At 35.6% G+C, this 25,229-nt stretch overlaps 1 protein-coding gene and 1 non-coding gene across 7 annotated transcripts in view; both read right to left on the bottom strand.

Moving 5' to 3' along the window:
• The window catches only part of Cop1 (COP1 E3 ubiquitin ligase), a 118,217-nt gene that overhangs the window by 4,432 nt on the left and 88,556 nt on the right, over positions 1-25,229 (bottom strand). For 5 of the 6 annotated variants that reach the window (XM_051147652.1, XM_051147651.1, XM_051147654.1 and 2 more), the window contains 4 exons: positions 20,017-20,133; positions 13,607-13,724; positions 11,659-11,783; positions 10,208-10,368 (listed from right to left, as the gene is read on the bottom strand). In XM_051147652.1, coding sequence (XP_051003609.1) covers positions 10,208-10,368; positions 11,659-11,783; positions 13,607-13,724; positions 20,017-20,133 — 521 coding nt within the window. Of the gene's footprint in view, positions 1-3,785; positions 3,972-10,207; positions 10,369-11,658; positions 11,784-13,606; positions 13,725-20,016; positions 20,134-25,229 lie in introns of those variants that run through there. The other variant, XM_051147655.1, reaches the window with a different exon arrangement.
• On the bottom strand, positions 5,222-5,361 carry LOC127191231 (small Cajal body-specific RNA 3). Its single transcript, XR_007830851.1, has one exon. It is a non-coding gene; the product is annotated as a small Cajal body-specific RNA 3 (non-coding RNA).

Below are 25,229 nucleotides of genomic sequence, written 5' to 3'. Positions count from 1 at the left end.
ACTTTAACATGTCTGATGGGTATGTCCGTATCAGTGAAAGTGAGTTACAAACTCTAGATTCTTTGAAATGACATAAGGAATTTGTTTGTTTACTTTACAAAGTATGTATTTCTTTTTTAAACTTTCCTTTTCTGAGAACTACTCATTTTGTTATGAGCAAATAAATAATATGATCTACTATCAGACTTTTCAGAGGGGCTAGAATAACTCTCAATGCAGTCAGCGGGGAAAGCATTCATGGCCACACTTGTGACTTGAACATGGGTACTGCTAATCTTTTGCTAGCTGGGGATTTTTCTTGCAATGATAAGGTGGAGAATGCAGAATTCAAAGAGGACTTCAGACATTTTCTCTAGGTGACTGACTATACACAGCAGGACTTTAACACACAGTATCAATGCTTTGACCCTGAGAGTGAATGGACCAGGAAGCCAATTTAGGATTGATCTACTCCTTCATTGATCTGAATTTATAAAGTGGATGGAGTAGGCAGAATTTCTATACCTGACTCAGAAAACAGTAAAACACTGAAACAAAAGCTGTGTGATACCAAAACCACTTCTAGAATACCCAGAAAAGACTGCCTTGCAAACAGGAACAAGAAATAAAGCATAAAATTAGCTCCAATCAATTGGATGCTGCTTAAGAAGGATTAAGACACCATAATTTACAAGAAGGCTATTGCTGTAAGGTGCTGGAGCCCTGAAGAACCAACCACTTCTATGGGAGCATATGACATAAGGACAATGAAAAGCTTTAGCCTTAGCACCAGTATTTCTTTCATTTTGGTTCTAGCTACTTTTTAATGTAAAGGAGGAAGACAGAAAACCCAGTGAAGATAAGGACTGACTTGAGAATAGCAAGGAACTCTTTTCTGCCACTAAGGAGTGAGGAAAAATTTTCAAACTCAATTTATGAATGAAATAAAATCAGAGAAAGTCATGAAAATAAAATTAGTCACCAACTGCCTTTATAAATAGGTAAAAACAAAAACAAAAACCCACACACCTTAAAATGCCACCAGTAAACGGAATTCATCTACATACACAAGGGCACATAAGGGGCTTGTGATGCATCAAGAACGGGTGATGGCACTTGGCTTCATACCAGGGGACTAATCCTTGGGCCCACAGGGTAAAAACTGAGAACTAGCCCCCACAAGCTGTCCTTTGATTTTCACATGCAAACCGCAGTACATAAACACCCGCACATAAAAATAAAATTTAGTAAAAATTTAAAGAACAATACATTATATAGAGGTAGGATTTATCCAATTACTAACTTGGTTTTTAATATTAATAAATCATTGACAGCTCAGGGTATAGTTCTCTGGTACAGCAAAACTTAGCATTTATACAAGGCCCTGGGCTCAGTCTCTAGCATCAAAGAAATTAAAATACCAAGGAATACAATTCATCATGCTGAAAAGAGAAAGAAAAAAAAAATCACATTACAAAACTCACTTGAATTTACCACTAAGTTATAATAAAAATTTTATTTAAGGTGATAAATTATCTACATATAAATGTGTAAATAAATTATGAAAGCTCCACACCCCCATACTAAAAACAACAGAGATCAGAAGGCAACTGCAAATTACATGACTATTTATATAAAAAATAAATGAGTATTCAATTATCCACATACAGATAAAGAATTAACATTAAAATTTATAAAACAATTCTGTTAGTTTCTTAAAAACAAAGCTATATATCTATGTAAATGGGTCAGATAGTGTCTAAAATAATTATTTTTGGAATCACAATTAAAAGTCTATAAACTTTTAAGTAGAAATTTAAGCTAATGCTAACACATCAAAAAGCAAAGGAACTGTAACAGATAAGAAAACAGAACGATCAGAAGCAGATTCCTGTGTGATCATGTGAATTTTCAAAAAACCTTGGCAGGAATAATTAGTATTATAAGGAGTACTGAAACAACCAGTGTTTATTGCTTATTGCATATTGTGGTGTGAAAATGGGCAAGTGAAGCCTAAAAATGAGGCTGACTAAAATAGCCAACTTTATTCAGAGCACCAAACAATTTATACTCTGAGGGTTAAGAGTCCTATGAGTAAACTGCCCAAACGCAAGGAGAAGTCGCATGAGTGGGCACACAGGCATATTATCATAAACAAATGATAACAGCCAGCTGTAATGATAAAGTAAACTCACTCCTATCTGCTAAATCTGGGAGGGGCACAAAAGCTCATTCCAAGAACAATTTCTTATTTTTGAAGAAACTCAGGTCACAAGACTTTTTTGTCTTGTTTTCTTAGAATTTTTTTTTATAAGTACTCAAAATTCCCCTCACACAGATGCAACCTTGGACTGTGTTCTGACAAACCATACTTATGAAAACCCAATTGTATGGCTGCTGAAATACATATGAAAAGAAAACTAAACCTTTACATTCTATCATCTTAAAAATTAAGTCTAAACAAAAACTCTAGGATAAAAAAGATCCACGACTACAATGTCTGAGTTGGAAAATATTTCTCGAATGCAACAGATATCTACTTAAAAAATGATAATAGTTAATAGTGTAGTCCTGGTAAGTGAACTATACTCCAGTGGAAGTCCACACATCTAAGAATATATGGGCAGTGAAAATTTGACTTGGTAAGTTTTAAAGAAAAAATTAAAAAGAGGACACCAAAGCTGGATGAATAGCAAACTGGAGGTGGGGGCAATTGAGAGGCGTTGGAGGAGGGGTTAGTATGATTAAAACACACTGTATGAAATTCTCAAACAACTAATAGGAAAAAAATGCATACACTGAGTTTAAGAGGACAAATAAAACCAAGGAGTTTATGACTATCCACATAAAAAATAATCCAATAACTCTGGGAAAACATAAAAAGTTAACTGTGTACCAATCTTAAGATGTAGCAATTCTACCCTGTAGATATATGTATGCAAAAGAAAGAATACTAAATTACATGAATATTTGTTTATTATTCAAACACTTCAAAACTTGGAATAAGCTTTATATCTAAAATGAGTGAACACATACGTAACTTTTGGTATAGTTATAAATATAAATAATGTTGCTCAGAACAACATAAAACTATAGGTACAAGAAATATGTCAACAAATTAAACAACAACAACAATAAAAGCAGGCTGAAGGAGCCAGACGCCCCCCACACCAAAAAAAAGTGTGTGTGTGTGTGTGTGTGTGTGTGTGTGTGTAAATGTTGTTTCTATTATATGACAGTCTAAGAAAGACCAAGGCCAGGAGTCAGCCCATAAAGACTAATACATTAATGTTATTTTCTATCTTATTGCTACGTGACAAGGAGAAAGGGATCCTGAAAAGCATTTAACAGGTACAAGAGAGCCTCAACTTCATCACTACATATAGACATCGTTTAAATTCTATGCATCTACATATAGACATTTCAAACCACACACACACACACACACACACACACACACATGAACATGTGTGCGTACGCATACGCATGTGCCTTGTATAATTTCCTTCTAAATATCAAGTGCTTTCACTAAAAAAAGGGTTTGGCTATATGAAGGTAGCAGGAAGTGGTATTCCTCAGTGTACATAGTTTTGTTGGGCCAAATGTTTGTTGAGATCTGGGAGACTGGAGCTCCTTCATTAAAAGCGAACACTTCCAAGATTACTCCATTAAATTCCAATCCCTTCTTTCCTCCCCACTTAGGTATTTTTGCTTAGGATCATCTAAGTTAATACTAAATGATGATTATGAACAAAAATGCTACAGTTATAGTCTTTGACTGGCAAACTGTACCAATTATTATACCTCAGGGTTATCTTTATTGTTTTTTGGAGACAGAGTTTCTCTGTGTAACAGCTGTGGCTGTCCTCAAACTTACAGAGATCCACCTGCCTCTGCCTCCAGAGTGCTAGGATTAAAGGTGTGCGCCATCACTGCCCAGCTATACCTCGGTTTTTGATTCATTCAAACAAATATCTGGTCTCTTAACAAACCTAACAAATAAGAGGAAAGGATTTATATAGTTAATCAAAGGGACAGTTATGTTCAATTGGCATCACATTTCTTGGTCCCAGTTGAATCACATCTCTGAGGTATGTACATATGTACACACACACACACACACACACACACACACACACATTAAGATAGTTGATCACAAGCCATATGCATTTTTTAAATCTACCTATATAATACATCACGGAGTTTTAATCAGAGGTCACTATAGAAAAAGATCTTGGATCTGGATTTGAATATATTGTGCTAAAAACACAAAGAAAACAAATATGAGTAGAAAATTTCAAGATTGCTTTCTGAAATGAAGAACAAACTAGACGATGGATTTCTAACAGGCCTGGATAAATCAGTAAATTGTTCAACAACTGTCTCATAAAAATCTGATCAGAGAAAGAAATATGGAAAGTTCAGGACCACAAACAAGAATCTTTCCACAATGAATCACCAATGAGACCAGCTGGGGTTGCTCACAGTGCGCCTCAGTGCTGTGTGCCCTTCAGTTCCTGCCAGGGCTCCTTTCCACCTGCCCTTCCCCCACAAAACTTAGACTCAAACAACCAGCACTTCAAATTTAGTACTAAGAAAGAATTTTCTTTACAAATGATCATTTCCAAACTTTGGTTATGTATTTTAAAAAGCACACAACTGTATTTTGATTTTTTATTCAACATAGGGACCCATTCCTGTCCACGCTGCCTTGGACTAAAGGCAATTTTCCTGCCTGAGCTTCTCAAATACTAGGATTACAAAGGTCTAAGTCATCATGTGTAGCAAAAAATCAACTTTTGATAAAAAGTACTTCATGAAAGCTATTTTCAATAGCCCCTTTGTATATAGTATTAATAACTGATAACCCTGGGCTAATTAACCCAACCCAATCCGTAGAAAAGTAGCAATTCTACGTGCATTGACATCATTGTTACAAGTTTTTTAAGTAAGCAAGCTATCAGTAACATGTACTTTCAAAAACTATCAAACAGCCTCTAATCCCTGTACCTGAATAGTAGAAGCAGTTCAGGGCTACTGTAGGTGAAACGAGACCTTATTTCAAAGAGCATTTAAAAAAAAAGGGGGTGGGGGCATGACAAAACACAGACAAATGAAGTCCATAAAATATTTTACAGTGGTTGAAGAACTAGTTTTACTTGGTTTTCTTCTATAATCAAGTACACTTAATCAACATGATTAAATTATAAGGAGAACATGGTTTGGAGTGGAAGTTCAAAAAGTTGTATGGAGGGGAACGATCAGACTTAGCCAACTGTCCTAAGTCAGACAGAGACCTCCATGTTTATGTAGGATTGCTGCTTTCTGTAGACAAAAGATAGTTTCTCATTTGCCTACATGGTTGACTCCGCAGCTTCCATTTTTAGTGTTTTATTATAATTAATATAACACTTATTACACAATCTTTTTATTTTCCCACTTTCTTTACATACTTTTATTATTATTACAACTTCTAACTACTTAGAATTCTCATATAGATATTCCTTAAATACATTAAAATAAGGAGAAAAATCAGGATCTACATGACAGAAAAGCAGCTTAGAAGGCATATTTTAGAAACACAGGCAAAGTGATTTCTAGTCAGGGAGAACTCACAGTGTATACAGGAAAGCAGGATGGAGATACACAGACACACACTTCCCACTCCACAATCATTCCAATGTCTGCTGAAGTCTTCTCAGCAAGTGGCTCACATGACTTAATTATATCTGCTACTCAAGACATCTACAGACACCTTCAACTTGCATCACATGCCGAAATCTTACTCTTGACAGTATATTGAATAAGCCTGAGAATACTGTATTCACAATGACAATCATAAGGAAAAATGATTCTGTTCTGTTGGTGAATATTGAAATTTTTTAAAAATTAAGAATTGTATTTCGCCCCAAATGATTTGTCTGTCCATCCATCTGTCCGTCCGTCCATCCATCCATCATTGTCTGTCTGTCCGTCTGTCCGTCCGTCCGTCCATCCATCCATCCATCATTGTCTGTCTGTCTGTCCATCTGTCCGTCCGTCCATCCATCCATCCATCCATCATTGTCTCTCTGTCTGTCTGTCTATTTTGCCTGCACGAGTTTATATGCATGCACCATGTGCCTGGGGAGGCCAGAAGAACATACTGGTTCCTCTGGAACAGGACTTATAGGCAGTTGTAAGGTTCTATGTGAGTGCTGGAAACTGGTCCTGTGCAAGAGCAGTAGGTGCTTTTAACCGATGAGGCATGTCTCCAGCCCCAGAAATGTGCATGTGTAAAATTGGTACTTGCAAATTTCCTTCTGACCATCCTGGTAAGGCTACTCCTAGAGTTTATGTTATGTTTTAGAGATACTTTATAACACAATGGAAGACAAAATCTCTGTCTTGTTCATGCATGCATGACCCAAACCAACCAATCAACCAACCAACTAACCAACCAATCAAAACCCACAGTAACTTTAAGACAGAAGATCTGGCTCTGGACACTGTTTCTGCACAGAACTGCTTAATCCTTTCAGACTCAACTGCTTCAACTATAAAACAGTCTCAAACCCTAACAGAGTCGTTATTTATGAGGCTGTAAAGCTGTAAAGCCTCATAAATAAAGACTTTACTGATGAGGTCCAAGACATCATAGCAGATGTAGCAGACACCGTGCATCTGAGGTAATACTAGAAGCAGGAGTATCTCTCTAATAACCCCCTGCCCTTTCCCCAAAGCAGATCATAAAAGAACTCTCTATTCTTTCTCTCTGAAGTAAATCAGAAGACCCATGGTTAAGAGGTGAATCATATATATACAGGGATGGAGGAAGAGCTGAGCAAGTAAGTCTTGCTATGAGCACCCTAGTTTGCTACCACACAACATACCCCTTTGTCCTTAAACGAAACCTTAGGACTATCCATCCACTCAAACCTGAGCATAAAAATGTGCAATGGATTTGCTTAAGCCATCATTTCTGAACAGTCATGTTACATAAACCTATTAAATAAATATGCAAGCTTTTCTCTCACTAATCCTCTTTGTTATGTAAGTTTCAAGCCATTTAGTGGTGGATAGGAAATTTGAACTTGGACACAGTTAACTGGTAAATTACAGACAACAGACGTGTCAATTGTAGATATTCTTACTAAAGATTTTATTAAATATAGGCTACATTCTTTTTCAATTAAAGCAATTTCAGCTCATGTGATAACTGTAAAAGTATTCACCTACTGTATCACTCTAGCGATGATCTTAAGAAAGTAATTAAAAATGTAAACTAGGTTAAGAAGACAAATTTTATCTTAAGGCTTCTCAGAATCTTCCTAGATAGATAAGTACTTCTTACTCTAACTGCTGATATCATGCTCTTTGCTCCCAAAGTGGAACAAACAAGGGATAGCAAAGAAGATTTGAAGAGTAGTTAATAAAGTGCCTTCTGCAAATGCATGTCAGTAACTGTACAATATAAGAAACCGATGCAATGGTTAAGAGAGACGCAAAAAATTAAGAGCCTGTGAAGAAGAAGAAATATGACAAAATTTAAATAAACAGAAACAAGGAGACCAGGTAATAAAGATTTATCCCAATGAACCACATGAATACAAGTTTAGAAGTAGCAATAGGAACTGTATGGATCAATAAAAATGTTTGTTTGTATATACTTAATTGATACAAAGAAACATGGTTGTGTGAAATTCTCAAAGACAATAAACATTTAAAGTAAAAGGCATACTTTAAAATGAAGCCTCCCTTAAATACCATTCATTCACTCATTCCATTGTGTCAAACAGTAAAGACCTCATCATTAACAAGGGTTAGAATAGAAGACAAATGGTTTTAACCTCACCCCCTCACACACATACACAAAAAGCTATTTAGAAGACAAAAGTCTTGAAACTCAGTAGGCCAAGCAGCCAGCCTCTCACAAGCATGGCTTCATACACTTCTTCCTGACTGACACAAGTGTACATATTATTAAACAGAGACCGCTGAGATTCATATGTTTTACCTCAACACAATGACATACCTTAGTTTCCAATCAAATTGTTCAATATAGATAGAGGCAAGATCGGTATGCCAATTCATGATTCTTCCAGTGCGTAGATAGTGTTTTATAATAAATCTAAGAATTAATCTAAAGCTAGGATATTAAACTTTCTATTTGTCTTGATGTAGTTCAGTGAAACAGTGCTATGAGAAGGCAATCCAAGGCAGGCACTAGGAAATTTGTATCTACACTCTGTATTTTATATATCTATTCTCTGAAGTTCCAAGGCTCAACAAATCTTTATCTCGATACTTTTTTTATTACCTTCAAAAGGCTCTTAAAATGATCCCTTCCAAATCTTGTTCATATAAAATTATTTGTCTTCTCACATTTTAAAATCTGTTCTTGAATATAGTAAATGATATTAATGATCCTTTACTTCTTTTCCTCATTTTTCCCACCACTGCTGACCACTCTGGTGTTGGGGAAGTGTAAGGAGGTCAAAGATGCTTGTCTGTGGTCTCAAATTTGGGAGATAGAAGGTGGTGTGCCAGGAACTCCTTCTTACATAGTTAGACTTTGTCTCAAAAACAAACAAAAACCTAAAGAACAAAACCCAAAACACTACCAAAATGAAAAAATTCCCGAATAATTTACAAATTTAGCTTTAAAAATGTAATAAATTTAACTTAGCTTAAACCAAAAACCTATACAGATCATTTTTTCTTTTATCTTTATTCTATAAATCTGCTTTTTAAAAATTCACTTTTTACTTTGTAAAGTTTCTAGCTCAAAATTTAAGACATTAATATATATTTCAGCTTAGGCTTACATATTAACATCAATATTTCCATGTTTGGTCCTACTGAAAAGCCTTTAAGAGCAACAACATACACAAAGTTGTTTCCAATAACACCTCCAGCATCTAGAATCCCTTCGTAAAGATGTGTCTGAGACACACAAGGACTTGTCAGACCTATCAGAAATATGAACAAGTGGAGTGAAAATGATTAATTTGCTTCTTTGTTCATCCCAGATTTGCATGTAGACAGATGGTCCACTGTGAACTTTCCATCCTATTAAGGAAACCCTTATGATGTTGGTGCTCATGTTTTTAATTTTTTTAAGGACTCTGTTGAGAGTTTGAAAGGTGCGGCTGAACTCATAAAAATTTTCCTAGTTCTTTGTTCTAAAAATTCCTATTTTTGTTGCATCTTTTTCAGCCATGTTTAATAGATGACAGCAATTTTTGAGCTCCAGGATAACCTAAAGAGATTTGTGTCACACACACAGACTGTCACTGACAAACACAGTTATGTAATGTGCGACAGTGCATGTACTTTAAAGTTTCTTAATTATACAACATGAGAAGGCTTATACAAATTACATAGTCTATTACTATCAAATCTGGAAGCTGAGTCACACAATTTAAAATAAGACATCAATAGATTGTATCAAATGAAACTGTACCTGGAACTCATATACTTTATGTGTTAGGTCAGACTTTTTTGTGTTAAAAATAAAACTAGGACTATCATCACTGAAAGAATTCATTTTTAAACTGTATAAAGCCCAGGAATCAATTCACAGGCCATCAACAAAAACCACAGCAAAAAAACACTACTACACAATCAAGCACCTAAAAAGCTTAAAAGAGAGAGAGGGGGGCAGGGAGGACGCTAACAATTGTTAAGGCAGAAATCACAATAGTAAAAAAAAAATTTCTCCTGCATACAGTTTATGGAAAAACTTTTACCTTTAAACATACAAGGAGGTGAAAATTTTGAGTATGATTTTTATAATCTAGCAGTGTAACTTTCTTGTAAATGAGTTGAATGATTATTATGTATCTGTAGAGTAATTCTACCTTGAAATAGTATGTGATTACTGAGTTCTTTTTGAACAGATACTGAATGTGATCATTAAGAATGAGACAAAGCTGGTAATCTGGAGGAATTTCCAGTCCTAGAGAGATAACTGAAGCATGTACACACATGACCTAGGTATGTGAGAAATACTTATATTATCAAGACACTGGTGACATCTCAAACAGTATTTATAACACCCATTTTTTCTGTTGAGAACACACCAGACCAAAACAAAACAACAACAAAAAAACCCAAAAAACCAACCCACCTACCATTTACCCAGCTATATCTTAATCTCTAAAACAAAAACAATAAAACAATCTATTATGTGTATTCACAAGCATTATATAAAATGCCATGCTTAAAATTATACATGAAAGCTCACCCCATCTGACAGTGCCCGCCAACACACAGCACTGACAAATTCATTCGTGTCATCTTCTTTCCGGTCTTTGTCCAGAACACTCTTGACTGTATCAAACTTAAAAGTTAGCAAAGTCTTAGAAAGTCCTTTATAGTACAGGTAGAGGGAGTTGTTCTCGCTTCCTGAAAAGAAATGATATAATTGTTTCAGAATGGGAAAACTTGGAATTAGAATACATATATACGTATTTATTTGACACAGTCTTGCTTTGTGGCCAAGATTGGCCTTAACCTCCCAACTGTTTTCCTCTGCCTTTAAGATGCTGGGATCATAGGTGTATGCCCATCACAGCCAGATAGACTATCATCCTTACAATCATCTCCACACTCTGTGCTGGAGACAAATCTAAGACCTTGGGCTACAGTGAACTTTACTTCTATCCCCAGTTCCTGAACACTACATTCAGATAGTAAATATTAATCCAAGTTTTAGCAAAGAGACCAATTATCTTTCATATTCAAATCTGAAAGACAAGATTTTAAGACCAATTAATTGGGATCTGAGAAAGGGATTCTTGTACAACAATTACTGCTTACTAATCTAAAGGAATAACCATGGCTAAATGATTTAACAGGGTTAATAATTCTAAGACTGTTATATATATTTTTAAAAAATCACTCATAGCAGAGGTCTATACATTAAAAAGTTGTTAGTAAAACAAGAATCTTAAATTGCATTTAAAAATAATACTATGAAGAGAGGAAAATAAAAGTTGTAGTTCTATAAAGGCCAATCTGAATAGCCTGAACAATGGATTTTTCCATTTCCCATACAGCATTACCCTATCAGCTATGAAGTCAAACTGACACATTTCAGGAGCCTCCTAAGGATAATTGTGCTGCATATATACTCTGGTAGTATTCAAGTTCACACATTAGGAGAAAATACAATTTACTGAATAAGAGCCATGTCATTTAAAAGTGACGACAAATGTTCATTAGCTGTATCAGAATATTTGAATAATAGCAAATTGTAGTTTTCTACTTCTGACTTAAATTTGCATAAATTATATATAATAAAAACCCTAGAAACAGATTCATGCAACCTAAACAGACTGCTTAATAACAAAGACACTAAACAGGGTACAATGGATATCAAGCTTGTGAGAAGATATATTTTCTTGAAATAATATTAGCAGAAATTAATAGTTTCTGTAGTCTATATAAACTCTACAGAAATTATGGCACATTTAGAATTACAAGAAAACAGTTTTAAAAACCTTTGGCAATACAAAGGATACACGGCTCATGTGCAGAAATGAACAACAAATGCTCGCCAGTGTGCCTGGAGAAAAGGATTCACCCCTAAGCATCAAGTCTGTGATGCTGCCTTCTGAGAGCACAGACTATTTTTGCACTGAAAACTGCCATGACATGTCTTCAAAGTTTCTTTAAAGATGTAATTTCACTTACCACAAGCTATATAATCTCCATTGGAAGCAAGGCCTACAAAGTTTTTTTCATTAATATGACCCTTGAAGGAACGTAGACAGTATGGTTTTCCCACATTCCACAGTTTTAGTTGGCTGTCTGTTGAGCTGAAATAAGCAAAATGGAGTAAATTTTAGATTTTGTGGTAATTAAAAAGCAATCCAGTTTTGTGGTTAAGAATGCAGATTGTGGTGTCTGCATGTCTGAAACTTGTATCCCAGTGTTAACAGTTAAACATGATATATGATAATCTATTTTATAGAATTAAATGAACCAAACATTGTGAAAACCAAATTCATTTAACATGTGCTTTCAGTAATACATGGGTATACAGGAGGCATAAGCATTAAAAGCACCAATACTACTGTCCCACCATCAATAAATAATAAGACTACACTGAGAGCTGTGTTTCATTTCAAAGAAACCCTCATTCTTCTTATGATTTATCTTTCAACTGGTGAGTGACTGGCATATTACACACAAACTATTTTCATGCTATCCTTAAAGGTGAGAGATGGTTGGAAAGTACATGATGCTATTTATTTTGCATATATATCCAAAACTTTTTTTTTTTTTTTTTTTTGGTATCAAAATCACTGGTAATTCTAATGGACAAATACAATTTTACGACTGATACTATTTTGCAAACTGCTTTCCTGTGCTGAATTGTTTACTTTTCTTAAGGGACTACATCAATGTATTTAAGGACGATATAATTAAGTATCTTAATTAGATTATAGTCACTAAGTAGGACACTATGATACAGGTTTTACATACTTTATTATATTTAAATATTAGAAAGCTTAGTACTAATATTAGCCCCATTTTGGAATGAGGAAATTGAGGTTCAGAAGGTTACAGCTATATATAGCCAAGATCCAAACTTTGATCTGAGCTTTTATAAATGAGCTTTAATCTGTTTCATTCCACAGTGTTGCCATGAATGTCCTTTTATACTTCAGTTTAAAATGGACCTGATTTACGTCATTTACTTCGTATCACAGTTATCTGAAAGAGGGGATACTTTTTAGCTGCCACTTAACTTAAGCTTGTGAATTAATTATCCACATAACTCCCCTGGAAAGCTGCTACGAATATTTTTATTCTCTTTTGTAACTGAACTGAAAGCATCTTGCTATATCACCTGGTTCTTATTAAGAGCAAGCAGTGTGAAGGCGAAGGTGACAAGCAAAATTCAAGGCACTGGCATGAACAATCTTCTAAGAGAGGTAAGAAATAAAGTAAAAGAAGAAGGAAGAAGAAACCACTAAGCTTGGGAAGAGACACTCTATGTGTGTGTGTGTGTAGAAAGTCAGAATGGGTATTTAGTAGATTATGAGATGGATAATCAAGAGTATTATAAAAGTTCTGTGGTTTGACAATGGAGGTTGCTTTGCACCACTGACATTTTTTATTATTTTCAAAAAAACAACTAAAAGCTTTTACAAAGGACATTTGAAAAAGGACACACTTAAAAAGTTCTCTTTAAAACACATTTTACTGTGAAACTAGTATGGGTTATTATAAAAATCAACAAATTAAAACCAAAAATCCTTCTACTACCATATCGAAAGTAGATTAATAACATAGTAACACACTGGTTGACTTATTTAATCAAATAAATCATTTTCTTTCTATTGCATCAATCATGGTGGTTACCGCTTCAGGAGAAGCAGTAACAGAAATCAAATTTGAAGTTCAAATGTTAATTAAATTACAAATATTACTGAAGAGGGCCTAAAAGAGAATAAAACTTTATTTTATTCATAAGTAACATAAAAACGAACAATGCAGATAAAATGTGTATTTTAATGGAAGACTGTACATCTGTTATTATTTGAGAAAGCAATACAAAGTCTTCTTTACATAAACGTATAACATCGGTGATGATTCTTCTGTAGCAAGCTCACCCTCCAAAGAGAATACTCACGCAGAGACAATTTCTTCACCACTCACAAACTTGGCATAAGAGACTGCTTTCCGATGTCCCTTAAATACCATTATTGGCTGTTTAGTGTTACGAAGATCGTAGTAGTGAACACAGTGATCTACAATAAAATTAAGAGATAAACATAGTAAATGAAGAAAAGGGAGACAAAACAATTGAGCTGGATTTGTTTTTTTATCAAAGCAAAGTGGTGGCTGTGTAAGGGTGGTCATCTTTGCATAGAAACATTATTTTGAAGCCTTTGTTTATGAAAATTACGCTCATGAGAGCTAAGGAATCCAGGAGACCACAGTATCATGTTTCAGCCTGACAGAAGCAAACAGACAATAAAGTACAAAAGACAACAACATAAAGAAGAGTTGTCCACAAACCTCTCCCTAACTCCAAACAACACATCACAGAAGAGAAGCTACTAGCTAAGGGAAGAAAGGAGAAACTAGCTCAAGGCCTAAAACGTAGCACCTAGTACCAGGACATGAAGGTGCAATCCAGTATCTGACAGGGCCTAAGGTCAATTCCTCAAGACAGTGCTCACACAATATAGCTATGGGTGGAGCTGGCCTGGTGTCAATGAGTGGCCTCTACCTGAGTCTGGACAGCACACTGCTGAGCGGGACTCCATCACTGAGGCTGGAGCAAAACCACACAACATTGCCAGACCACTGAAACTCAGTATCAGGTAGATCCGAAGAGTTTTTGGTCTTCAAGAAAATCGCATGATGAACTCACCTTGGTGCTAGGCAGGAAGGGATATATGGCTACAGCAAAAAGAATTTGTATTCTGGCCAGCATCAGATGTGGCTGGCTTAGCTGTCTAAGGCTCCAAGAATAGCAGGGCAGCAGACAGGCTACAGCACCATGGCCGATGTCCAGTGTCTATGCTGTGCTGGTCTTACCAGATTGTGGGCTCTAAGGATGATTCTATACTGAGGTATCTATCTACCATCCTGAAGCCAAGACCTAGCAGAACATCAACAGAGCCATTATCACTTGAGATTAAAGGATGCAGTTGCCAACTCACTGCACAGGAACATAGGGTCTAGTTTGTCCATGATCACTGTAGAGGGGGAAAAAAAAATCAGGATCTTCCTAGAGGCTGATGGCTGAAGAAAAGGCAGCTGGGCCTACCTTAGCCCCAGGTAGAGGCTTACATGATGAAGTGTATTTTCCAAGTACTCTTCCTGTTCTCCTGAATAGCACATATACAGATGTGGGGGATAGGCTCTGCTTTTGAGGACTCTCTACAGTATTGAAATAGCAGCACTGACTGTACACTTAGGAAAAATAATAGCTCATTTAGAATATCTGGAAGAATACTTCCAAATTATAAATGATTAATCCATTTGTATACAAACATTATTTGATGTAAATATGCACCAACAACACTCATGGAACTATAACCTAACCTAAATGAATACAAGCTGTCAAAGAGTGATGACAACAGTGTACAGCAGAACAGTAGAAAAAGAGATTTATGGTAGTAAGTGTTCACACCAAAAGGCAGACACACACCTTTCATCCCAGCACTCAGGAGGCAGAGGCAGAGGGATCTCTCTGAGTTTGAGGCCAGCCTGGTCTACAAAGCGAGTCTAGGACAGCTAAGGCTACACAGAGAAACCCTGTCTCGAAAACAAAACCAAACAAACTAAAAACCAAAAGCAACCCCAACAATAACAACAAAAACCTCAAAAAACAAGACAAAAGGCAGAGCAAGTGAGTGAGTGCTGCTCTTCCAGAGGATCTGCACTTGTTTCTCAGTATCACATGGCTCATGACCAGCTCTACCTCCAGCACCAGATCTGCTGCCCTCTCCTGGACTCCATGGGCTCACATATACACTACATATATTCACACAGATACATAAAAATAAAAACTTCAAAAACAAAATCAAACAAAAAAAACTAGAAAGTGGGACCAGCAAGAGGGCTCAGTAGAGATAAAGACACTTGCTATCAAGCCCAACACCCTGACTTTAGGAGGTGAAGGAAATTTGTATATCCCAAATTGTGTATGTGTGTGTGTGTGCGCGCGCACGCGCACACACACACACGCATATGTACACACAAACTAAGTAAGTAAACAAAAAAGGGGCAGAAAGGTCTCAGAAAACAACCTATGACTGCACTTTATAGAATTAGAAAAACACATTCTTCTATCAGAAGAATTAAAAGATCATAATAGAAACAAATGAAAGCAATAGCAATATATATAGATGATACATGAACCAAATAGGTTGCTTTCCAAAAAAGGGTAAAGAAAATCAGTAACTCTTTAGCTAAATTAAGAAAAAGAGAAGATTCAAAATAGGAGAAAAGAAATTATCAGCAACACCAGAAGAGCAGACACTGACATACCAATATTTTAATAACCTAGATGTAATATCCAAGTTCCTGAACACATGAATATTACCAAGGCTGAATTATGAATAGGAAGTCTATCAGATCAATAATAAGTAACAAAGAAAAATCAGCAATATAAGGTCTCCTATCAAAGAAAAGTCCAGGTTCACTGTTGCATTCAACCAAGTGTTTAAAGAATATTAGTTCCAAAATATTGAGGAGGAAGGAACTCCGCCAAACGAATTCCATGAGGTCATTACTCTTAACCCAAACCAAATAAAAACCTAAGTCAATATCCCAGATAAGCATAGAGCCATTAAGCAAATCTAACAGTAAATTTAAAAGGTTATTCACTATCATTAATTATCATCATCCAGAGATAGAAAGATGACTCAATATATACAGATCAATGAAACTGATACTCAACAGAATGAAGGACAAAAACCTTGGTTGTTTCAACATATGCACATATAGTATTTGATAAAATTCAACAGGTCTTTATGATAAAACTGAATAAAGAAGGCAGAGAAAAACCATACTTCAACATAATAAATGCCACATGCAACAAACCAGCAGCAGGCACCACTAGGATCAGCAGAAGAGAATACATCTATATACACTGGGCAGTAGAATCCTCAGGGAAGCTTTATCCATAGTGTAACCCCATCCCACCAGGACAGTGGCAGGAGCTGGAAGGAGCTGCTCCCATTGCATGCATATCCAGGAAGCAAAGAGCAACAAAATCATATATGGTAATGTGTGCTTTCTCCACATAAACAACACAGGATCCTGCCAAGGAATAGTCCTTCCCATAGTCAAGATGGGTCTCCTCACATCAATTAATGCAATCACGGTAATCTTACACAGGCATGCCCAGAGGCTCTGCTCCCAGGTGACTGCCTATAAGACAGGAAGCTTTAAAGGCATAGGAGCTTAGTGGCATTCTTAGTTGGTACGATACCTTCCTAATAAAACACAAAATCTAGGTTTTAATTTCAAGGTCAACAAAAACTTGGTATGGTACCACATGCCTGGGATCCCAGCCCTTGGACAATAAAGCTTAGTGGAATTCTCAGCTACACAGCAAGTTCAAAACTAAGCTGAGATACTAGGTACTGTCTAAAAAGATGAAAGGGACGGGGGGGGGGGGGGAGAGGCACATGTAACCAAACTATGACCTAATAACCACTTTAAGCGACTAAGTCTTAACACAAGAATTTGATGAAGATCTCCGGTTTAACACTGCAGATGCTGGGTTAGTTGGACTGAACCAGAGTCTTTCCCTCATGAAGTTGCTTTTGACAAGACGAATATTGCATCATGACAGGAAAAAAATTGAGGCCATTTTTACATGGCCTACCCTCTCCCACTTACTGATAGCTCAAACTACAGTGGTATGAATATTATGGCTCAGTCTATCCACGGGGGCTATTTGTGCTGTTTCCAATTTTGGGATACATGACACGAAGCTTCCGTGGGTGTCTTCTACATGAAGATGTATTCTATTTAGTTGATCTTTGTGCTTTTGATTCCAATACCACAGTGTTTTATTATTAATTCACCTTATCTCCATAGTAAGACTCAAGGGAGGGAGGGAGGTGGGTGGACTTTTTCTTTTTTTCTAAAAACTAGTTTTCATTAAAAACTTAAAGTATATAATGTCTACAAAGAACCTTTTTTTTTTTTTTTTTTTTTTTTTTTTTGAATTTCTGGAAAACATATGCAGATCAGTCTGCAGAGACCTAACACCTCTGGCATATTAACTATCACAGTCACAGTTCACTAATATAGCACAAGCTTCCATTGTTTAGGGCTTCTTTTATTAGTTTGCTTAATGTTGTTGTGATAATAAACCCTGACAAAAAGCAGGGCTCAGGTGCTGTAAATTCATAAACAACCTTTCTTGGGCTATTTCTAACTGCCTTAAAAACCAATCACTGCTCACCTGTGTCTGACCTAACAAGCCTGTAACCAAGAAAAATACTTTGGAGTGTATTGACTTAACAGACCATTCCATCTCACCAAGCCTAAAAACTTAAATGCCATAAAACAACATCTGAACACAACAGCATGTATTTTCTCAATTGTCTGTAGCTCTACAGTATTATATTTCCACCTATGTAGTTGAAAATGCCTTATATTTTTCTTTTGTTTTGTGTTTATAACATGTCACAGAACTGCAATTATATCATAACATGGTATGTGAGGCAACTCAGTGTGCCAGGGCAATGGTAACGCACACTGGGCTTCAGAATATACTTTTTTCTCTTTGAATGTTTCGTTTTATTTCATTCAAAAAGGTATTTTGACTAAGAGTCTAATTCTGGAAGCACATACTTTTAGATATGTGACGGCTCTGCTAATTTCTTAGTCTCATATACTTGTAATCTCTAAGTCAGCTGTTAATTTTTACCTCTTCTGGATGTATCTTTTTGTCATTCTCAAAATTTTTTATTTCAATAGTAAACATTATACCAAACTGTAAATGAATGATACTGACCATATGGTAAGTGGCCATTTTTTTTCTACTTTCTATTATGACCCCAGTCAACATTATGCTTTATCTTCTAGGTAATTACACACACACACACACACACACACACACACAGGCATTCATAATTTGTTCTATGTATATCAAACAATTTTATATAGATAAAAATCCCAAGAAATATACAATAACTACAATTTTGAAAATTAGAAGGGATAAATATAAAATTGATTTATAAAATTTAGCTGCATTTCTGTATCCTAACAGAACACACACTCCAACATAAAATAGTTATATTCATAAGAGAACTAAAAGAGGACTTACACATTGAAAACCCATAAAATACTAAGATAATAAACATGGCAAATAGCTAAAAGAAAAGTAAGAATTGTAGAGAAATCTGGTGTGTGAATATGGGTTCAATACTAGTAATGAAATAAGGTTTCATTGGAAGAAATACACTGCATGGAATTCTATGGGGAAACATACAACACCAATAATAATGCTCCCAGAACTATTAAACATTTTAATTCTAACTATTGTTAATTTTTATAATATAATAATTTTGCTGATTTGGAAAAATATGAACATTAAAGCTTACATAGAAAAGCAAACAAGAAAATTAGGTAAGAAAAACAATGAGAATTTATAGCAGGGAAAAATATTTGAAGATGTGTATATTAAGCGTGTACACATTAAGCATCAATACGAGAATCTACTGGTTAATACCAGGCAAAAGTTAGAGATAACTTGGGAGAGAAGTTAGCCAACTTATTCAAGATTATGTTTCTGGGTAATGGAAAAAATGAGTAAATAACGAGGAAAGAAAGATATATGAAAACAGCAGCACTAGTAACGGCAAGGTTAAACATGCTTTCCTTTTTAAATGTTACTGTGATCAGTACACAGTGCCAACTTTCTTTAAAAAAAAACAAGGCATTAGGAAAAATATCAAAAAACTCTCACATGTTAAAATACAAGCATTTACTTTTTAAGTGTTCAGGAAGAGAAAAAGATAAAAAACACACACACACATAATAAGAGTAGGCCAGCACAGGACTTATTCTTCAACTCTTGGCCCACACTAGTAATGTGACAGTACAAGTGTAGAACAGGACTGAAAGATACTTCCAACAGTTCACTGCTAAGACTAGAATACCTATCTTTAAAAAGAAAATACTACATAAGCATGTTCTCCCATGATAAATTATTGGCATGTTCATTCCACCTACATGTTTTATTCATACCAGGAAATGAATAAAGTCAAAGGAATGAAAAGTCTTTAAAAAAATTCCCAATCCTTTACAGTACAGCTGTTTAATAATATTTAATATTCTGTTAGTCTCTAAGAAAAATGAATACAAACATTTAACAATCAACAAAAATAAACAAGCCCATCTCTATGTATTAAATATATGTGACAGAATAACACAAGTTAGTATAACAGTAACTTAATAATGAAAAGAAAATTTAAGATCACAAAGGTAGTTAATTTATTTTCAAATGAACTTCTAGGCATGAAAATAAAAACATCGAGAGAATATGAATCTACTTTTATTTCTTACCTGCACAGCCAAAAGCCAAATGGTACCTGGAGGAGGGGCTGAATTTCACACAGCACACATTAGCCTTTGCCTCAATGCTTGCCACGGAGTTGTCTAAATTGGTAGACCACAGCTTCACTAAGGAAATGGTGATAAAATAAAAGAATACACTGAGCAAATGTTTCTGTAACTTGGCAAGTATTACTCATATATCTTTTTGTGGCAAATGAAGCATTTTATTAGCAACAATAACAACAAAATTAAAACTGAATGATACTAGAACAGTACAGGAATTTGAGAGCTTACTTCCAGTGTTAAAATTCAACAGATATGAAAAAGTGATTTCACAAAGATAGGAAACAAGGACCCATAAGACAAAGGTACAAAACAGCATTCTGGAGCTAGATAGTGGGTCCATTATACATGTACTAATCTCAATATTTTATAGTGAGGTTAAGAACACACATTCTGAAAAACATCACACATCTCCTAAAACATTTCTAAACTCTCAATGGGGATAGAGCTGGGCTGCTCTCAACCTCTGTCAAAGAAGCAACTTCTTTACACTGGAAAGTAGTCAACAGAAAGACACATAGCTATGCATCTGGTCAAACACAAGAATGAGAGAATCAGTGCTCACCATCAAGTGGGACATATATAACAACCCTCGACCTCCACACCATGACTAAGGCTCAGGGAACATCTCGGAGGAGGAAAAAAACATAAGAGCCAAAAGATGGGAAGGGGTTATTTATGAAATGCTGACTTCTGGACATGGCATGGTCTCACAATCATGTTACCAACACAAAACCCAAATCAAATTCGACTAGCCAATATTCTGGCACAGGTAAGACATTCACTCCCATTGCATAAGGAGGAGCAGCTGAAAGTGGATAGATGTAGCGAGAGGAAGAATCATTTATTGGTATAGGCAAGTCTCCCATGCTCCAGTGTATGGCTTACCATCTATCAATACTCATGCAGTTCCAGCTAGACTTATCAGAAAAGCAGGGGATGTGGTAGCGCGTGCCTCTAGCCCTAGTGCTTAGGAGGCAGAGGCAGCAAGAAGATCTCTGTGACCTCTATCTCAAACAAACAAAACAAAAACAATGCCCCCAACCCGAGAAAAAAACCAAAAAACAATAGGGCATATGGTGGTAGTTGGAAGGGGAAAATAGGAGAACAGATATATTTCATTTGTACATGTATAAAGCTTTTAAAATTATGAAAAATTAAAGATATTCATAAATACTAGCTTCCGATAAATAATTTCACAATTATTTAAAATTTAATGTAAATTTTAGTTCTGTGGTTTAAACAGATATAAATATTAGAATATGAAAAACTCATGGCTATATTTTAAAGTTATAGTCTATTCTAGTGAAATACACTAGAATTTATGATTAATTTGGAACCAAAATACAGCAGATGTGATCTGAAGCACAAAGTTAAACTGTTGCCGGGCATGGTGGCGCACGCCTTTAATCCCAGCACTCAGGAGGCAGAAGCAGGTGGACTGCTGTGAGTTCGAGGCCAGCCTGGTCTATAAAGTGAGTCTAGGACAGCCAAGGCTACAAAGAGAAACCCTGTCTTGAAAAACCAAACCAAACCAAACAAAAACAAAACAAAACAACAAAAAAAGTTGAGCTGTTATTTTACAAAACCATGAGAGCAAACATTTTTAAACAATGAAAATATACAAGAGTAAATATAATGCACAAAACAGAGGACACAATTTGCCATCCTGTCCGAACATTAGAATAAATGTGTGTGGGGGCCGGGGCATTTACTATCCATCTTTATTCATATTTTAATCTGTTTCAATGTCTGGTCCAGGAACTAATCTCAGATGGTAGCCACATGATGACGATTTTGTTTTTACTTTTGTTTAAAACAAAACTTCTCAAGTGATTCAAACATGAATTTGGGGTTGAAAGCATAGAAAACTTTAGGACCTTTACAGATTATTGACAAAGTTGCCTTTAAATAGGAGTAACTAAAAAGGATCCCAAATAAAGAGGACTTCTTGAAAATAGATATGATAATTAATATATATAATGAGTAAAATTATTTGTTACCAAATTAAGTAAGCTTGAAAAATCTATTTTTTGTTTTGTTTTGTTTTCTGAGATAGGGTTTCTGTGTGGTCTTAGCTCTCCTAGAACTCCCTCTCTAGCCCTCACACTCAGATCTGCCTGCCTCCGCCTCCCGCGTGCTAGGATTGAAGGCGTGCGTTCACTGAGAGGGTTTTAAAAGCTGAGTTGTGTTTTGTGTTCTATTCTAGTAAGAGGGGAGCTACCTCAGTCAGTGGACAAATGTCTGGTAACACATGTAAACTTTTTACAGTTATTATGGCATTAGTTCTTTGCTTTCTACTTCAGATAATTTGTTATTAGTATATAACAATGTTATGATTTCTGTATACTCATTTTATAACCTTCAACTTAAAAATTCCTTTATCATAGGCCAGTGAACTTAGTCAGTGGCCTCTGTATTTCTAGAGGACCTGGGTTTGCTTCAACAGAAGAAAAAAAAAAGTTTTTTAAATAGGCAATCATTGTAAAGACATCTCTGAAGAAAACAGATACAAATGGGAAACAGATACACACAAAAAAGCTCAGCATCCATGATCAGAGAAATGCAAATGGAAACTATTTGTACTCTAGCAGTGGAGAAAGGGGGTATCATGATGCAGTAGTCCAACTATCAGGCATATCCAAAAAAAGGTAAAATATGTTTTCCAAGACACCTGCACTCACATAATTACTACATAACTATTTATAATGACCTAGATATAGAAATAAACTATGTGTTCATCAACTGATGAATGGGTCAAAATTGTGGGATATATACATGAGTGTATAAATATATCTCCAGACTTTCTTAGACGAAAAAAAAGCTAGACACAAAGAGCCAAGTATGGCATTTGGAAATGAAAAAGTTAATCTCATGAAAATTAGGAGTAGAATCATGATCAGCATTGGGCAGGTATTAAGAACATAGAAAGGGCTTATCAGTAGGTATTAGGTTATAGTCAGAAAGAACTAAAATTTCATATTGTGTATTTCAAAGACTAGAAGGGATTCTGAGTATTTTCACTAAAATAAAATAATAAATGTATAAGGAGATAGGTAAATTGCACATATTTTAAAACACCACATGGTAACATATTTTATGCCTTTATGATCAGTTAAAGAAGTACCACACTTATAGATTACAGTAAACGTGAACTTTGGTGGAGTTACTGTCTAGGAAGCCAACAAATGTATACAGAGCAATGACTATAATTCCACAATCTTGAAAATCATCACTAAAACCCTTTATAATATATCCATGCTAGTAACAAATATAAGGAAGCACAGAACTGACCCTGTACTAACAGAATGATAGTCAAATCAAAAGTACACCAGGTAGGTGGGCATGGTGGCACATGACTGTAATCCCAGCACTCAGAGAGGCAGAAGCAGGTAAGGTCTACAAAGTGAGTCCAGAACAGCCAAGAATACACAGAGAAAAACTGTCTCAAAAAGATAAAAAAAGACGCACAAAGTGCACCTAGATTTAAAATGTCATCATAATTATTAGCATTACTCTAACATATATAATTATATATACAATTATTAACATCATTGAGGTAAGTCACAGTAATAATTACCATGATTATAATTTTCATTATATAAGATACTTAAAAAATTCAGTAACTGCGTAAACTAGGCAGATAACTAAAATTAAAACTACTGTAAAGATCAACTTAGGGCTGATGAGATGGCTCAGAAGTTAACAACACTAGCCACTCTTCCATAGGAACCAGCTTCAATTCCCAGCACCAACATGGTAGTAGCTCACCATAGCCTGTAACTCCAGTTACAGAGAATCTTACACCCTCTTCTGGCCTCTATGGGCACTGTGTGCATGTGGTACACTTTCATGCAGGCAAAGTATCAACAGATATAAAATAAAAGTAAAACAAAAACAAAAAAACTCCAAGGATCAACTTGACTATAGATACAACTTAGAAAAGTAAGACCTACAATAGTTTTCAGAATCCCTGTTAAGTGAATGGGTGTGTCAATTGAAGTGTGCCTCTCTAAAAGATATACAGGCTCCTAACCTGATACTTGTGAATGGTGCTATCTTTGGAAACTGGGCACATAGTACTGACATCAAGATGAAGCCGAACTGACACAGGATGTAGACTGGTAGACCGAGATACAAAGAGAGGAAGGCCACATGTAGAAATCAGAAATGAAGCAACTCAGTTATAAGAAGTCCAAGGCAAGGTGCAGAGAACAGAACCATCAGAATATTCAACCCTAAATGAAACATTTATACTGTATTCTTTCCTCAAAAGGCTTAAAGAGGAGGGAGTAGAAAGACTGCAAGAGACAGAGTGGGTGAATGATTACAAGAAAAGTGTCCTGCACACACAACTGGGGACACAGTGCAGGAAGCTGCACATGTGAACTCGCAAGCCCTGTGCATACCAGCATGGAGAAGGGAGGTGGACAAGATGGCCCACCCCTACAGTAAGAGTTATTGGCAATTGAGAGCTGCTGAGAGAGTGAGAGTCAGTTTTGTTTAATACAAGGATTGCCACTGGTAGGCAGACTAAACTCCAGTGAAAGGAGCTTATCTATGAATGCGCACACACACACACACACACACACACACACACACACACAAACACAAACACACACAGCATAAGTTGGGACTTAATGTGGAAAAAGAAAAAGAAGACACAAAGTTGGATGAGTAAGGAAGTGAGGTATATATCAAAGAAGAGAGGGGAGTGAATATAGCTAAAACGCATTGTACAAAATTCTTAAAAGAATTAATAAAAAATTAATTTAAAAAGACAGTTTTCCTCTTCAAGGTGAAGATCCAAAGCAATTAAGTCAAACAAAACATTCTATATTTATTTACATATGCTCTCCTTTGCATCTAATAGGGAATATAAAAAGAACTGCTGGAAAAATCATATAGCAACGAAGGAGGACAAAAACAAATTCATTATGAATTCTATCTAGTTGGTGTTAGGAGAGAAACAAGTTATGGTTAAGTATTCTATACAAGTTTTCTTTCTTTAATGTTACTAGGTAAAGGGATGGTTTTCCTCTAGTATCATCTGATTCTTCAGCTCAACTGAAAATAATTAAAACTTTTAAATGCAATTACCCTACAGAATGAAGGTTATTATCTAGTAATCTGTAATATTTGAGCTGATCATTCTGTTT

Source organism: Acomys russatus, chromosome 6 (genome assembly GCF_903995435.1).
Source record: "Acomys russatus chromosome 6, mAcoRus1.1, whole genome shotgun sequence".
NCBI lineage: Eukaryota > Metazoa > Chordata > Mammalia > Rodentia > Muridae > Acomys > Acomys russatus.
This window is presented reverse-complemented; position numbering and strand designations above follow the sequence as displayed.